The following is a 16,676-nucleotide window of genomic DNA, read 5'->3' on the forward strand; positions in this document are numbered from 1 at the left end:
ATTATCCTGAATAACTGCAGTCCAGTTTTTGACAGATGCGATTCATTTTTCATTGGTGACGTTTAAGGAATTAGGGGGGAATACAAACGTCTCTAGATAGCCGTACAGTCATACTATTGCCCAGATGGCGATATTGAGCCGTTTCAGTCAAAACCTGTGAGAATGAAACTGCATTCCTCTATAATGTTGAAATAAGGGCCTCGTGATGCGGTTTCAATAACTTTATTAAAACTGAAATTGTGACAATGACCCGGAACAGTTATAGAGAGCACACAACATAAATAAATACCATGATACAGCACTCATCGTCAAACAGGCTTATTGCAGTTGTTTCTTTCAATTTTATTTCAGCAAAACAAAAACAAAAAAGAATGGACATGCTATTGGCAGCAGAAATACACCATCATCAGGTACTGGGGTCAATGTGCCGAAATTACAGTATGCTGCCTGCATTGACAGGTGGAGTGAATGGCAACATCATGGCACCTATTCCCTATATAGTACACTATTTTTAAAATCAGGGCCATATAGGGTCTCTGGCCAAAAGTAGTGCACTATATAGTGAATAGGAAGTAGTCCACTATAAGGTGAATGGGAAGTAGTGCACTATATAGTGAATAGGATGCCATTTGAGACAAGCAAAGAGTTTACACTTCACTAGTAGCTCTGGTACATCTGGGCAGTGTCTCATTCCTGCCTTTGCCTCCTTCCCTTGCTGCCTAGGTTAATTCCTTCCTGATCGCAACTGATCTGACAAGCTAGATAAGACATGAGCAATGTGCTACAGTACTGTAGTTAACATATCTAGCATGCCTTTTGGTAGACCATGCAGGTAGAGTTTTTTTGCTTTAATTGAACTCATCTATCCAGTCCTATCAGATCTGAAAGGGGAAGGCGACAAGGAAACATGGAAGGAGACTACTCTCCGATGAAGACATAGCCCCTGGTAGAGGAGACACTGGTTGCTGCCTGTCCGTCTGCTTAGTCAAGGTCCATGTCAGGTCTAGGGTTGGTGGATTCCGTGGAGGGGGGGTTGCCTGTGCTGTCGGCGGTCTGCTTCTCGGTGCCCTCTGCTGGGGCTTTCTCCTGGCTGTTGACTGGTCCATTCTGCTCCCCCGTCTTGTCGTCCTTAGGCAGCTCCACCTTGGGCTTGGGCTTGGTCACGATGGGGTTGCAGGTGAAGTACAGCTCCTATTGAGGGGAAAGAGTGAATGTAATGAATAACTTTACTTACACATGATCCCGTGATATGCTTGTAATGTTGAGTTGGATAACAAGCAGAATGCTGGCATGCATTATTACAATAGTATAATGATATGACTAAAATGCAATATTATTCACAGTACAGCTTGGTTGCAAGCAACGTTCCCTCTAATCTGCTCACGTGCCCGCCCGCGCACTTCCGACAGGAATGCCGCGCAGAAGAAATGCCATGTAGGGCAGAGACGCAATATATTGAACTTCACCGAGTTCGCACTACCATACTTCAAAGTTTTTTTCTGTGATCTAATCAACGTTATATCCGCCCCTTTTCAATGCAACAAACCAAAACAAATCTAACTTCGCAAGATGTAGTGTGTGATTTAGTTGTAGGCAGAGCCAGAGCGCAAGAGAGAATTCTAGTGACTGGGATAGCTCTTTCAATCACCTGCGAAAAGCGCAGAGCCGCCCGTGTGCACATTTGAATATCTTCTTTGATATTTAGCGAGTTATTAGCCCAGTTATAGATAAGTATAGGTCAGCAGTGTGGAGTTACGGCATCCCACAAGAGAACAAAACGTGTAGGCTACATTTCAAGCGGTCTTTGAAAAGTCAGTCAGGTAAAAAGCGTATGTCTTAATTAAAGGGGCAGTGTTGTATTTTGAGAAAGGCTTGAAAATGCAAATAATCCAATAGGCAGAGGGGTAGTCTACATTGTCTAATTCTCTGTATGGTAATAATAATAACTTGTATTTCGTAAAGTGTTTTTTTTTTGCATCACACAACACAATGCAATTTACAGTCACTTATTCGGCCCATGTTGTTACAGACCAAGTAAAAAAAAAGGATTCATGTCAAGCTCTTCATGAGGTAAAAACGTTATTAAAAGTCTCATGCAATGTGTGCCTGCATTGAACACCACAAATAGGCTACATCATAGAAATCAAAAGCTATTTCCAAGTTAAAATGTTATGGGATTTGCTCCATTGGTTTTGTTGGTAGACCTACATTATACTCAGATAGTAGCCAATAAGCTATTGTGGCTGTCTAAACTGTAAGGGTACATCCTCAGTGTTCACTGTAAACGCGCGCCAGAAGTTGCACAAAATGAATCACAACATTCAAGGTTTCCGCTCACAAGACATAAAATTTGCTCAGTGCCCCCCCCAAAACTGAGGGAACATCGGTTGCAAGGTTGGGTAACACTTTTACTAGAAGTTTCTCTACATAAGTACTTCATAACACATCAATGTTGAATTCATAAGCAGTAACGGCAAATTGTTATTTTTGTTAGAATATCGTCAAACATCTCTTACAGCAGACTAACAGTTAGTACTGTAGCTATTCTAACCTTAGTTTTAGCCTGTATCTCTGACAGTATTAGCAGCAGAGTAGTTAGTTAGTAGTAGAGTAGTTAGTTAGCAGTAGTGTAGTTAGCAGTACTGTAGTCAGTTAGTAGCACTCTAGCTAACAGTACTGTAGTTAGTAGTAGAGTAGTTAGCAGCAAAGTACTGTAGTGAGCAGTAAAGTAGTTAATGAGCAGTAAAGTAGTTAGTGGTACTGTAGTTAGTGAGCAGTACTGTAGTGAGCAGTAAAGTAGTTAGTGAGCAGTACTGTAGTGAGTCTCACCTTAGTCTTGTCCTGTATCTCTCTGACTTTAACAGCAGGCTCTAAGGTCAAGCTCAGTTTACTCTGCTGGTTCATCTTGCTGTTCATCCAGATCATGGCATCATTCACCATCTTATCCACCTTGTTGATCTCTTCCTGGTCCAGATGGTCATACTGCTCCTCCTGGGGGATGGAAAGACAAGCCAAGAAACCGTCTAACATACCGGACACATTTGGTCATTCCTTAAATACAACAAAAGACAACTTCTGATATCGGCCTCCTCAAACCCCAAGATGTAGTCTTTTGTAACAGGTGTAGTCTTTTGTAACAAGGTGTAATAACATGTATATTACATACATATTTGGTCGGTTCTGAAATGCAGCTACTAACTGCATATACGGCTTGTGATATCTGCAAATGGTTTAGAATTTGCTGTGAATATTTTAACTTGCTACACAGGAATATGAATATATCTGTAGGAAGTAACAATAGGAAACGGTTGGTGAACTGGACTGCATTTTAACAGAACTAGTCTCGTGTATTCTCATTGTCTTACGTCAGATAGTGCGTCGATTCCGCCTGCACTGAGGGACGAGGGTCGCGTAGGAGTGACGCCATCTGACGTTTGACAATGGTGTATTCTAGCATTAACGACTGTACTATACTACATTTCTACTACTAGTGGTATTTCTAAGTGTTCTCAGTCGTACCTGCTCCTCCTGGGGTACGCAAAGAATAAAGATGTAGTCCATTGTAGCAGTGTGTAATAAGAACAATAATGTAGGTTACATCCATTTAGTAGCATAAGACAATACACATTGGTTGCATTTCAAGAATGACCAATTCTCAACTTCTGATATTTGCAATGGCTTAGAATGATTGTTGTAGTTCTGTGGAGCCTACTGAGCATTATGATCTAAATATACCTTGGCTGTATAAGGGCAGCGGTACCTTGGCTGTATAAGGGCAGCGGTACCTTGGCTGTATAAGGGCAGCGGTACCTTGGCTGTATAAGGGCAGCGGTACCTTGGCTGTATAAGGGCAGCGGTACCTTGGCTGTATAAGGGCAGCGGTACCTTGGCTGTATAAGGGCAGCGGTACCTTGGCTGTATAAGGGCAGCGGTACCTTGGTTTTGTAAGCTTCAACGATCTTCATGTACATCTGGATCTGTTTCCCCATGTCATCGAAGGCTCTGGGTCTTTCCTCAGACTCCATGTACCTCTCCTGGATAGGCTGACCCAGTTTCTGGAGACAGCAGACGACACTCATGTCAGACACATTGGCTAATCTGACCCATTTAAACTGTGTTGAACTAGACTGAGGAGGAAGCTAGGCATTTTCAGAGAGCGTCAGCAACACAGAAATCAAACTCATTTTTCAAACTTTGGTGATGCTACTTTCATCTGACTTCATCGAAATGTAACAGAAATTTGCTGAACACACAATTGACTTGACAGAACTTTAACTCACAATGACAAAAAATGAAATACAATTTTAAGTGAGAAGTAAGCATTGGTCTGAAGCCGAAAAAGGAAAGTCACATGAGCACCACAAAGCCTACTCCACCCATGCTCTACCAAGGTTTTCCAGCATACAGTTTTGACCTACTAGAGTATCTATGTTGGTCTATTGCACTTCAAACAATGTGTATGCAGGTTGCTTAGCATTCAAACAGACTAGGTCAACTTTAGCTAGCTAATCAAAATATATATGTTTGCATTGATTGTTTTAACCTCAGCTTGAATACCACCACATAGCTAGTTATCTATAGTAGCCCAGTTTTGTCCTCAGCTACTTTTCATGTCTGGCAGCCTGTTGCAGGCAGCAGCTGTGTTGTTGCCGAGCAACAGAGTTACATCGACCCAGTTAGATTGAATTCTGAGATTCGGCTGAAAATATGTTAGCATTGTCAGAAATGCTACAAAAACAGATAGCACATCTTTGGCTCTTAATGGACGGAAATGTGCACGTGAGAGAGATACATTATATAATAAAAAAACTGTTGCACCAACAAACTAAGTCAATCCGACATTTTTTAAGTCAGATGGTCACTTTATGGAAGCTATGGTCTCGTTTTAAACCGACGTCTAGAATTTGAGCTAGGTAGTCGCAAAAAAATACTTTCAAAGCTCAATTGCTAACGACCATGTTAAAAATCCGGTATGTGGTTCTCTGTAACGGCAGGACGGCTCATGACGAGAGGCGGAGAGTGTGTTGTGAACCTCCAATCAATTTGTCAATTTTCATCGACATTGGTGTCATATTGGCTTAAATATGGTAGGGAGATAGGCTTCAACCAAGTGAATCCATTTATAAAGCCTTTTTTACATCAGCTAATTACAGGAAGTGCTTATACAGAAACCCAACTTAAAAACACAAACAGTAAGCAATGCAGATGTAGAAACACGGTGTCTAGGAAAAACTCCATAGAAAAGGTAGGAACCTAGGAAGAAACCTTGAGAGGAACCAGGTACTGAGGCCAGTCCTCTTCTGGCTGTGCCGGGTGGAGATTATGAGGGTACACGGCCATTAAGGCCAGATTATGAACATCTTGAAGAACAGATGACCAGCAGGGTCAAATAATAATCAGTGGTTGTAGAGGGTGCAACAGGTCGGTACCTCAGGAGTAAATATCAGTTGGCATAGCCAAGCATTCAGAGGTCAAGACGGCAGGTGCGGTAGACAGAGAGACGGCAGGTGCGGTAGACAGAGAGACGGCAGGTGCGGTAGACAGAGAGACGGCAGGTGCGGTAGACAGAGAGACGGCAGGTGCGGTAGACAGAGAGACGGCAGGTGCGGTAGACAGAGAGACGGCAGGTGCGGTAGACAGAGAGACGGCAGGTGCGGTAGACAGAGAGACGGCAGGTGCGGTAGACAGAGAGACGGCAGGTGCGGTAGACAGAGAGACGGCAGGTGCGGTAGACAGAGAGACGGCAGGTGCGGTAGACAGAGAGACGGCAGGTGCGGTAGACAGAGAGACGGCAGGTGCGGTAGACAGAGAGACGGCAGGTGCGGTAGACAGAGAGACGGCAGGTGCGGTAGACAGAGAGACGGCAGGTGCGGTAGACAGAGAGACGGCAGGTGCGGTAGACAGAGAGACGGCAGGTGCGGTAGACAGAGAGACGGCAGGTGCGGTAGACAGAGAGACGGCAGGTGCGGTAGACAGAGAGACGGCAGGTGCGGTAGACAGAGAGACGGCAGGTGCGGTAGACAGAGAGAGACGAAAACAGCAACGCATACCGGCGTGACAATAATGATAAACGGAAAGCATTACCTCAGACTAGGCTCAGGGTCTTGGAAAGTGGCCCATAGTAACAGTGTATAACACTAAGCTTTACCTTCAGCTCAGCCAGTTTGTCAATGTACTGTTGTTTAGGTTGGTCCTCTCCATCTTCATACAGCCAGTTCTCTGTGTTCTCCAGTTGTAATGACAGGATATCCCGATCCTACAACACAGTCATTAACATAGTTAAGGACAGGGTATCCCATCTTACAACACAGTCATTAACATGGTTAAGGACAGGGTATCCCATCCTACAACACAGTCAAAAACACAGTTAAGGACAGGGTATCCCATCTTACAACACAGTCATTAACATAGTTAAGGACAGGGTATCCCATCCTACAACAGTCATTAACATAGTTAAGGACAGGGTATCCCATCTTACAACAGTCATTAACATACAGTTAAGGACAGGGTATCCCATCTTACAACACAGTCATTAACATAGTTAAGGACAGGGTATCCCATCTTACAACACAGTCAAAAACACAGTTAAGGACAGGGTATCCCATCTTACAACACAGTCATTAACATAGTTAAGGACAGGGTATCCCATCTTACAACACAGTCATTAACATAGTTAAGGACAGGGTATTCCATCCTACAACAATCAAAGTCAACATACTGTTATTAACATATTACAGAGAAGACAATTCTAATATACAGTTTAATAAAAAGTCCTTTATATATTGTTGTTAAAGGGATACTTCAGGATTTTGGCAATGAGCCATTTATCTACTTCCATGAGTTCATCTGACTCCGGGGAAGTAGTTAGAGCTTCATTGTTGAAATCTCAAAGTATCCCTTTAACGAACACATTTGTGTTTCACGGGCAGCCAATTTCAGACAGTTGGAAGTACCACAGAAAGCCACAGTACTCACAGCTTCACTGACGAATTTCTCCAGCCTGCCGTGTAGTTTGTCCCTCATGTCGTACACATACTCCTCCACGTAATTCTTAGCGTCGTTTCTCTCCTTCTCCAGCTTGTCCTGCATGATCATTTTACCCTGTGGAAACAGACAAATACACCACTTCAAGTTACCACAGAACACTCTTTAAGCACGAATCAAAACAGAAACATGCAAGAGACAAGTATATAGAAACAGCCTGATGAATACAATACAGAATGACATTACAGACAGAGATAAAGATACAGAGAGGATAGCAGTAAGGAGAAACACAACAGGTGAACAAAACAATCCATAGATGTCAGATTTTTTTTAAATTACCTCATTTTCTACAAAGAGGTTGAGCATGTCGATGGCCAGCTCCCACTGAGGGCTATTCTCGATGGGAAGCTCCAAGACTTTTGTCTTGACTTTGGGCTTCTTGGCCTGGGGAGGCTGGTCAGACTTCTTCTCTGTCTTACTCTCCTCTGGGGAGGTCTGGGGAGAGACGAGAGGGAAAACAGCATCATTGAGACTAAATATCCATAAAGTAGTGCTCTTCACGCACGAGCGTTTCAGCCTGCTCCGAGATGGGTTTGTTCCGTCTGGTCAGCTGGTCTTTGGCAAGACAACACAAACTTATCTGGTACCAGACAACTCGTTTTTGTCTAAGTCTCTACAAACTGCAGTGCTCCACTACCATAAACGTCATGAACATAGATGTCAAATGTGTCGGAACATAAAACAGAATATTCTATATTACCTCCATCTCCTCATTCTCCGGCGGCGTCTTCTTCTCCTCTTCTGTCTCTTTCTGTCCATCTCCTTGTGCCTTTGTCTCATCCTGGTCAGTCTGCATGTTGCCCTGCAGAGAGAGCAGGTCTCTTCATTAACACCACATCTCTGCCCAATGATAGGACAGACAGTCTTCCAGGGAGCAGTGTCATCACAATATAGTAGTGTACCTAACTGAAGCTCCTCTTCCTCAGGTGGTATGGTTTAAGAGAGCATTTCTAGGCCTATCTTTCAATGATGTACAAAGTTAACTGTCTGTGTACTGAATACTGAATAAGACACTTTGAAAAAAAAAAAAAAAGCTATATTCAATTTGAAAGAACATGATTGTTAATAATCACCTCTTCCTCCTTCTCTTCCTCCTCCTCTTCCTCCTCCTCTTCCTCCTTCTCTGGTGTTGCCTGCTGTTCTGTGTCCATGGGCTCCTCTCCTTCCTCGGTCTTCTGGACCTGCACCAGCGAGGCTGAGGAGACGCTGAAGATGCCGTGGATGTTGACCCTCACCTTCACCTTGACCTTGGAGCTCTCCCCAGACGCCTGGGGAACCACCTTCTGGATCACAAACTGACCTATAGGAATGGACACAGGACAGAAGGTGGTAATGGCACACAGTTGGTACATTTCACAGGAAAAACGGATGAAACTGGCCTATACTTTATTGTCCATAGGGGGAAACTTGCATTACAGACACATGGCAAAAACGGTTATACATTTATTTTTACAAAATCAATTGTCAAGTCAATAATAAGTTTCATATGGCAAACTGTAGACCACAAGCTTTTTTGAAAAGATACTGCTGCAAGGATGCATGACTGACTATGTTTCTATAGAAGATACTGTTTGCAGACAGAAAAGGACCCACAGGTGCATGGTTCATGCAAAAGCCTTGGCCTCATGCATGTCAACATCAGAAGCCTCCTCCCTAAGTTTGCCTTACTCACCGCTTTAGCACACTCTGCCAACCCTGATGTCCTTGCCGTGTCTGAATCCTGGCTTAGGAAGGCCACCAAAAACTCGAGATTTCCATACCCAACTATAACACTTTCCGTCAAGATAGAACTGCCAAAGGGGGAGGAGTTGCAATCTACTGCAGAGATAGCCTGCAAAGTTCTGTCATACTTTCCAAGTCTATGCCCAAACAGTTCGAACTTCTAATTTTAAAAATTAATCTCTCCAGAAATAAGTCTCTCACTGTTGCCGCCTGCTACCGACCCCCCTCAGCTGCCAGCTGTGCCCTGGACACCATCTGTGAATTGATCGCTCCCCATCTAGCTTCAGAGTTTGTTCTGTTAGGTGACCTAAACTGGGATATGCTTAACACCCCGGCAGTCCTACAATCTAAGCTTGATGCCCTCAATCTCACACAAATCATCAAGGAACCCAACCAGGTACAACCCTAAATCCGTAAACATGGGCACCCTAATAGACATTATCCTGACCAACTTGCCCTCCAAATACACCTCTGCTGTCTTCAATCAAGATCTCAGCGATCACTGCCTCATTGCCTGTATCCGCCACGGGTCCACGGTCAAACGACCACCCCTCATCACTGTCAAACGCTCCCTGAAACACTTCTGCGAGCAGGCCTTTCTAATCGACCTGGCCCGGGTACCCTGGAAGGATATTGACCTCATCCCGTCAGTTGAGGATGCCTGGTCATTCTTTAAAAGTTACTTCCTCACCATATTAGACAAGCATGCTCCGTTCAAAAAATGCAGAACCAAGAACAGATATAGCCCTTGGTTCACTCCAGACCTGACTGCCCTCGACCAGCACAAAAACATCCTGTGGCGAACTGCAATAGCATCGAAGAGCCCCCGTGATATGCAACTGTTCAGGGAAGTCAGGAACCAATACACGCAGTCAGTCAGGAAAGCAAAGGCCAGCTTTTTCAAGCAGAAATTTGCATCCTGTAGCTCTAACTCCAAAAAGTTCTGGGATACTGTAAAGTCCATGGAAAACAAGAGCACCTCCTCCCAGCTGCCCACTGCACTGAGGCTAGATAACACGGTCACCACTGATAAGTCTGTGATAATCGAAAACTTCAACAAACATTTCTCAATGGCTGGCCATGCCTTCCACCTGGCGACTCCAACCTTGGCCAACAGCCCCGCCCCCCCCCGCTGCTACTCGCCCAAGCCTCCCCAGCTTCTCCTTTACCCATATCCAGATAGCAGATGTTCTGAAAGAGCTGGAAAACCTGGACCCATACAAATCAGCTGGGCTTGACAATCTGGACCCCCTATTTCTGAAACTGTCCACCGCAGTTTCAGAAATCTATCTTCAAAGGGGGAGACACCCTGGACCCAAACTGTTACAGACCTATATCCATCCTGCCCTGCCTAGCCAAGGTCTTCGAAAGCCAAGTCAACAAACAGATCACTGACCATCTCGAATCCCACCGTACCTTCTCCGCTGTGCAATCCGGTTTCCGAGCCGGTCACGGGTGCACCTCAGCCACGCTCAAGGTACTAAACGATATCATAACCGCCATCGATAAAAGACATTACTGTGCAGCCGTCTTCATCGACCTGGCCAAGGCTTTCGACTCTGTCAATCACCATATTCTTATCGGCAGACTCAATATCCTCGGTTTTTCTAATGACTGCCTTGCCTGGTTCACCAACTACTTTGCAGACAGAGTTCAGTGTGTCAAATCGGAGGGCATGTTGTCCGGTCCTCTGGCAGTCTCTATGGGGGTACCACAGGGTTCAATTCTCGGGCCGACTCTTTTCTCTGTATACATCAATGATGTTGCTCTTGCTGCGGGCGATTCCCTGATCCACCTCTACGCAGACGACACCATTCTGTATACTTCCGGCCCTTCCCTGGACACTGTGCTATCTAACCTCCAAACGAGCTTCAATGCCATACAACACTCCTTCCGTGGCCTCCAACTGCTCTTAAACGCTAGTAAAACCAAATGCATGCTTTTCACCCGCTCGCTGCCTGCACCCGCACGCCCGACTAGCATCACCACCCTGGACGGTTCCGACCTAGAATATGTGGACATCTATAAGTACCTAGGTGTGTGGCTAGACTGCAAACTCTCCTTCCAGACTCATATCAAACATCTCCAATCCAAAATCAAATCTAGAGTCGGCTTTCTATTCCGGAACAAAGCCTCCTTCACTCACGCCGCCAAACTTACCCTAGTAAAACTGACTATCCTACCGATCATCGACTTCGGCGATGTCATCTACAAAATAGCTTCCAATACTCTACTCAGCAAACTGGATGCAGTTTATCACAGTGCCATCCGTTTTGTTACTAAAGCACCTTATACGACCCACCACTGCGACCTGTATGCCCTAGTCGGCTGGCCCTCGCTACATGTTCGTCGTCAGACCCACTGGCTCCAGGTCATCTACAAGGCTATGCTAGGTAAAGTGCCGCCTTATCTCAGTTCACTGGTCACGATGGCTACACCCACCCGTAGCACGCGCTCCAGCAGGTGTATCTCACTGATCATCCCTAAAGCCAAAACCTCATTTGGACGCCTTTCCTTCCAGTTCTCTGCTGCCTGCGACTGGAACGAATTGCAAAAATCTCTGAAGTTGGTGACTTTTATCTCCCTCAACAACTTTAAAAATCTGCTATCCGAGCAGCTAACCGATCGCTGCAGCTGTACATAGTCCATCTGTAAACTACCCACCCAATTTACCTACCTCACCCCCATACTGCTTTTATTTATTTACTTTTCTGCTCTTTTGCACACCAGTATCTCTTCTTGCACATGATCATCTGATGATTTATCACTCCAGTGTTAATCTGCTAAATTGTAATTATTCGATTTATTGCCTACCTCATGCCTTTTGCACACATTGTATATAGATTCTCTTTTTTCTACCATGTTATTGACTTGTCTATTGTTTACTCCATGTGTAACTCTGTGTTGTTGTCTGTTCACACTGCTATGCTTTATCTTGGCCAGGTCGCAGTTGCAAATGAGAACTTGTTCTCAACTAGCCTACCTGGTTAAATAAAGGTGAAATAAAAAAATAAAAATAAAATTGTGGATTCAACGCCGTGTACATACCTATGGTGGGGTCGGGGTACGGCAGCTCTTTGGGGGTGTTGTAGTAGGCTTCCAGAGAGAAAGGCTCCCTCCGGTAGAAAGTCAACACTTTGGAGAAGGGTGCAGCATGGTTCTTTGGGAATACCTCGCAATCGCTACAATGAACAACACGCAAAACAATCTAGTTAGCACTAAAATAACTACAATGAAGCTATCACACAAAAAAATCTATCTATAAATCAAGGTGATAATAAAACGAAACATATGTATTGTAGTTTACCTCAAGCCTTCCTCTGCAGCAGAGTTCCATTTCAGAGAGATTGGGTAAGCAACTGCGTCTGTGATGGAGAACTCACGCACTTTGAATGCAGGGGACAGGATTGCACACTGAGGAGGCAGACAGGGGATATTCTTAGCAGGGAGGCAAATCCTAATTCCATTACCTTATCACCAGAAATCAACAATGAATTAAGTCCTACGGGTAAGAATTACATCTACAAACGTTGGAATCATGAACATTACAACTCCAATATTGACATATAAGAGTAAAAGACGCATTTGGAGGCTAACTTTAGTTCTCTTATCTAATTTGCTGTGCAAGCAAATCCTGGATGTCTAAAGGGTATTTTAAGGTCAGGAGGGGGGAAACAGAGAGAGATCATCAGACCTGCAGGGCACATCCTCTGGCCACGGCCTCATCAGCATTCAGGGTGGTGCTCAGCTCCTTCCCAAAGAATTTGCTGATCCTCTCTTTGACAGACGGGATACGGGAGGCCCCGCCCACTATTTCCACCGCATAGATGTCCTCCTTCTTAAGCTCTGATTGGACAGGAACCAGGAAGGAAGGCACCAATTAGACCTGACAGTCACCGACATAACTCAATGCTATGAAGACAATACTCAAAGCCTACACAGATAATGCTCAATGTTATATACAAAGAAATTCTATACTAAGATTCAAGCAAGCAAACCTACGATACTCACTGGCTTGCTCCATCAGGTTGTGCAGTGGTGTCTCCACTCTGGCCAGAACATCAGCACACATCTCCTCAAATTGACCCCTAGAGAAAAATCAGATGCAGATGTAGGACCTTAATTTGATCACTCTGTTGTTGCAGGAAACTTGTTTATAGTGCATTCAAGGTTTTCAAAAAGGCTCCTAAAAAGTTTGTAATATCCACTTAAAAAATGTCAGATTTGATTTTCCCTAACTAAAAATATATCAACCCCAACAAAAAATGTCCATTAATTATAATGTTGTTGCAAGATTATTTTTGTACTGTAAGAAACTGATCAAATTAAATCCTACATATGTATGCATCATCAATATGCACATTTCTGTGATAAAGCTTGATTTCAAGGCCCACAATGCATTCTAAGGTGTCACTAAACTTACAATATAACTGTCATTTGGTAATTGCATCAAAGACAAAAATAATGACTCATATCTAGTACTGTAGATCATGTAAGACTTACCCTGTTGAACATATCAAGGAGGTGCTCAATTGAGTTTACAACAATCTCATAGACTCACAAAACACTATACCTGTTGAGTTTTCCGGACACATCAATGTCGTTCATAAAGCACTCGATGTTGAGGGGCAGGTTTGAGGAGTTGGCGCTCATCAGCTTCTTGAGTTTCTCACACTCCTGGTAGAGCCTGACCAGAGCCCTGGGCTTGGTCTTCACGTCCAGCTTGTACTTCTTCCCAAACTCCTCACAGAAGTGTCTCACCAGCATCTCGTCAAAGTCCTTCCCGCCCAGCTCTGGGTCGCAGGCCGTCGCAAGGATCTGAGGGAAAAGAAAATGGTATTAAAAAATATGAGCAAAAATGAGTGAGGGCCGGGAGTTTTTCCTGAGCCCATGTGACCTGACCAGAACAACTCTGGGCCCTATAGCACTTGTTTTGTTTAATAGCCAAGAGGTTATTGAAGAAGACACCAAACTCCTTTCTGGACATTTCAGTAAAAACTGTTATTTTGTAGAATTAGCATGACCCCCATAGCCTCCTCTGTCTCCTGATTAAGACACCCACCTTCAGCTTGCCCTTGTTGAAGGCACAGACAGAGGTCTGGTATCCAGAGTGTCCAATGTCTACAAACACCACGATCCTGGGCTTTTCCTCTGGAGCAGGGAGGTCCTGCTTGTAGATCCCATACGCCAACGCCACTAGAAGAAAGACGTGTATAATCATGATTTATTATGAAACAGCAAATCGCCTTAATATCAAATAATACGGTGTGGTTGAGTTAAATAGCTACAGTAACTCTGTTAGGGGTCAACACAGCTCTCTCCATACCTGCAGTTGTCTCATTCATGAGCCTCAGACAGTTGAGTCCAGCGATCTGTGCTGCGTCCACCACTGATCTCCTCTCGGCATCCGTGTAGTAGCAGGGGACCTGGGGAGGATAACATAGGATGCAAGTACTAAGCAGGCCTAGAAACTGAATTCCAAAATGTTTTTCATATCTGGTCTTTAGTTTAACTGTCCAAACTCAGTTTTACATATGACCAAATTCCTGGTCCTTCTAGTAAAGTGTAGCGCCCAGTGCACACTAGCACACAGCGGATTGATACTCACAGAGACAACGCAGTCAGCCACTGGTTTCTTCAGTGCATGCTCAGCTGTCTCCTTCATCTTGGTCAGAAGCATAGCAGTGACCTGCTCAATGCTGAACACCTTCTCCTCCTCCATGTACATCACCTAAAGGACACACAGACACCAGTTGTCATTGTAAATGATTGCTTGATTTTAGGGTTTACACAGGTAGAGTACAATACAGAATAAACACATGAAAGTATTTTCCAGCTAAGACAGATGGATAGACAACATATATATATATTGATTACAGATTAGACAAGGATGATGAGTAATCAATCAGTCACTTAAAGGGACCCATCTCTCCATCAGGCCTATTCATATATGTGTCACGCTTTCAGCCAGATCTAATCTTTACTGTTATCTCTCTACCTTGATGCCAGTGGTGCCCGAAGGCATCTGTGCCAGGTCGTAAACCAGGCTGGATTTCAAACTCTGGATATACGGATCAGAAAACGCCCGGCCATGAAATCTCTTGAACCCTTGGACTGTGTTCTTGCAGTTTGTGACGACCTGATATGAGATTAGCAGGGAAAGAACATGCATTATGCTAAATAAATAATTATCTCACATTAAAAAAAGTAATTTAATGATTAGCAACCTAATTGGGAAGGAGCAATTATAAATTATGGAATAGTTGAAATTTCTTATCAAATACTTTAGATATAAACATTTAAAAAACGGCCAAAATTGACCCCATGGTTATATTTAGAGTCCTTTGAGAGACTGCATAACGATTTCTCTTCTGTTTTTAATAGTTCCATCTGGTAATTAAATATTGGCCAGGATATGAAATCCCCATTTCTATGCATAAGCACAAAACCATAGAACTTGCTAGAAGAGTCACACCCTCAATGTGTCACTAGTCAAATAAATTATCAAGTAGAGGTCGCCCTCTATAAAAACATACCTGGCTTTTTGCAGCTGCACCAATAGATCGATTCCGTGGTCCAAATGACACGCATGCTCTGAAAGAATGACAAACATCAGTAAAATGCTTGTCAGTTTTCCCAGGGCTTTCCATAATAAGATAACAGCGCTAGCTAGGATAACACAGTAGCATTAAATTGCAAATCTTAATGTGTTTTATTAGCTTGCTAATGATACAAGTCAGAATACACATGATTCCTATGAACAAGTCCACTGATGTCAAAAGATTGCAGGCCTCCAAGTAGCATTCATGCGCCCATTCATACTTTATTGAAAAATTAACCCCTTGAAATAGGGGACTACAATTAACCCCCATTGTCTTCGAAAACACTCAATATGTTAGGAGGGGAATGTAGTTAAGGCTTCAAAAGTCAAATGACGTACCGTTTAATTAGTAAAATAGTTAACAGAGTACAACGATGGCCAGTTTTTACAAGTCATGGGGTGATCGGTCTAGCTAGCAACGTGCTGTTGCAATCCTTGACGTTAGCTAGCGAGTAGCTCGGCTAATGTTAGCGCATCTCCCCGTCTGTCGCGCTGTCTAGGCCACAAAAATGTGTTCTCATCAATCTAGTTTCTCAATCACTTTCGAAGCAAACTGGTTGAAAATTACAATTCACAACAAGCAGGATAACTCACACAAATATAAATGTCACTTACGGTGTACATCGATCGCTGTATTCATTGGCTACAGTTTCTATTCCTCCGGCTCTAGCTACCGCAACATAGCAGTTCAGAAACCCGACGTCGAATCCTACCACAGACATCTTCGCGAAATGTTACTCAACAAACAGATAATACTATGGAAAAGCACAATATAGTCTTACAGTTAACTCCTAAATATGACAGACCAGATCGCAAACTGAATGTACCAATGTACGTTCTGGTTTAATTCATTATCCCCACCCTAGTTCCATGAAGATGCAACTGCGTGCGCTACTCGCCGGCAAATCGTTGATGCCTTCGAACAAGCTCACTTCAACATGAGTTCAGTATAAAAGCCCCATGAGCATGATGGCATATGTCTCTAAAACCAGACCCATTGGCGGAGAATTAGAGAATTATGGGAGGCAACGCGGATGTCTAGAAAGACTGGCACAGGAACAGCATGTTCATGCGATCTGGGTTCATTCTATGAACCGTTATGGATCATGTGACACATTTTTCCAAGGTACAAAATGTATTGAGTTAGATTTTTTATAATAAATGTTATGGTACATTTAACTCAATAAATATTAAAATGTTCATCCTCGGGTTCTTACTTTTTTTTTTAACTAGGCAGTTAACAGAACATTCTTATTTACAATGACGGCTTACCTTGGAACTTGTTCTGCTCCTTTCGGTTACTGGCCCA

At 43.6% G+C, this 16,676-nt stretch overlaps 1 protein-coding gene across 3 annotated transcripts; it reads right to left on the reverse strand.

Moving 5' to 3' along the window:
- Positions 1 to 206: 206 nt before the first annotated feature.
- On the reverse strand, positions 207 to 16,391 carry LOC129827414 (heat shock 70 kDa protein 4-like). 3 transcript variants are annotated; one of them, XM_055888242.1, is made up of 19 exons: positions 15,983 to 16,391; positions 15,303 to 15,360; positions 14,765 to 14,905; positions 14,375 to 14,497; positions 14,093 to 14,192; positions 13,829 to 13,962; positions 13,340 to 13,584; positions 12,769 to 12,854; positions 12,461 to 12,612; positions 12,074 to 12,180; positions 11,815 to 11,948; positions 8,118 to 8,344; positions 7,745 to 7,834; positions 7,324 to 7,479; positions 6,976 to 7,101; positions 6,149 to 6,256; positions 3,936 to 4,055; positions 2,830 to 2,991; positions 207 to 1,191 (listed from the first exon to the last, which is right to left on the reverse strand). In XM_055888242.1, the coding sequence occupies exons 1-19, from the start codon at positions 16,087 to 16,089 to the stop codon at positions 982 to 984; spliced, it is 2,586 nt and encodes an 861-aa protein (XP_055744217.1). In that variant the 5' UTR covers positions 16,090 to 16,391; the 3' UTR covers positions 207 to 981. The 3 variants fall into 3 exon arrangements, with proteins under 3 accessions (XP_055744217.1, XP_055744215.1, XP_055744216.1); XM_055888240.1 differs by having other exon boundaries at positions 7,745 to 7,846; positions 15,983 to 16,390; XM_055888241.1 differs by having other exon boundaries at positions 7,745 to 7,846; positions 12,778 to 12,854; positions 15,983 to 16,388.
- Positions 16,392 to 16,676: the final 285 nt, after the last annotated feature.

Source organism: Salvelinus fontinalis, chromosome 29 (genome assembly GCF_029448725.1).
Source record: "Salvelinus fontinalis isolate EN_2023a chromosome 29, ASM2944872v1, whole genome shotgun sequence".
NCBI lineage: Eukaryota > Metazoa > Chordata > Actinopteri > Salmoniformes > Salmonidae > Salvelinus > Salvelinus fontinalis.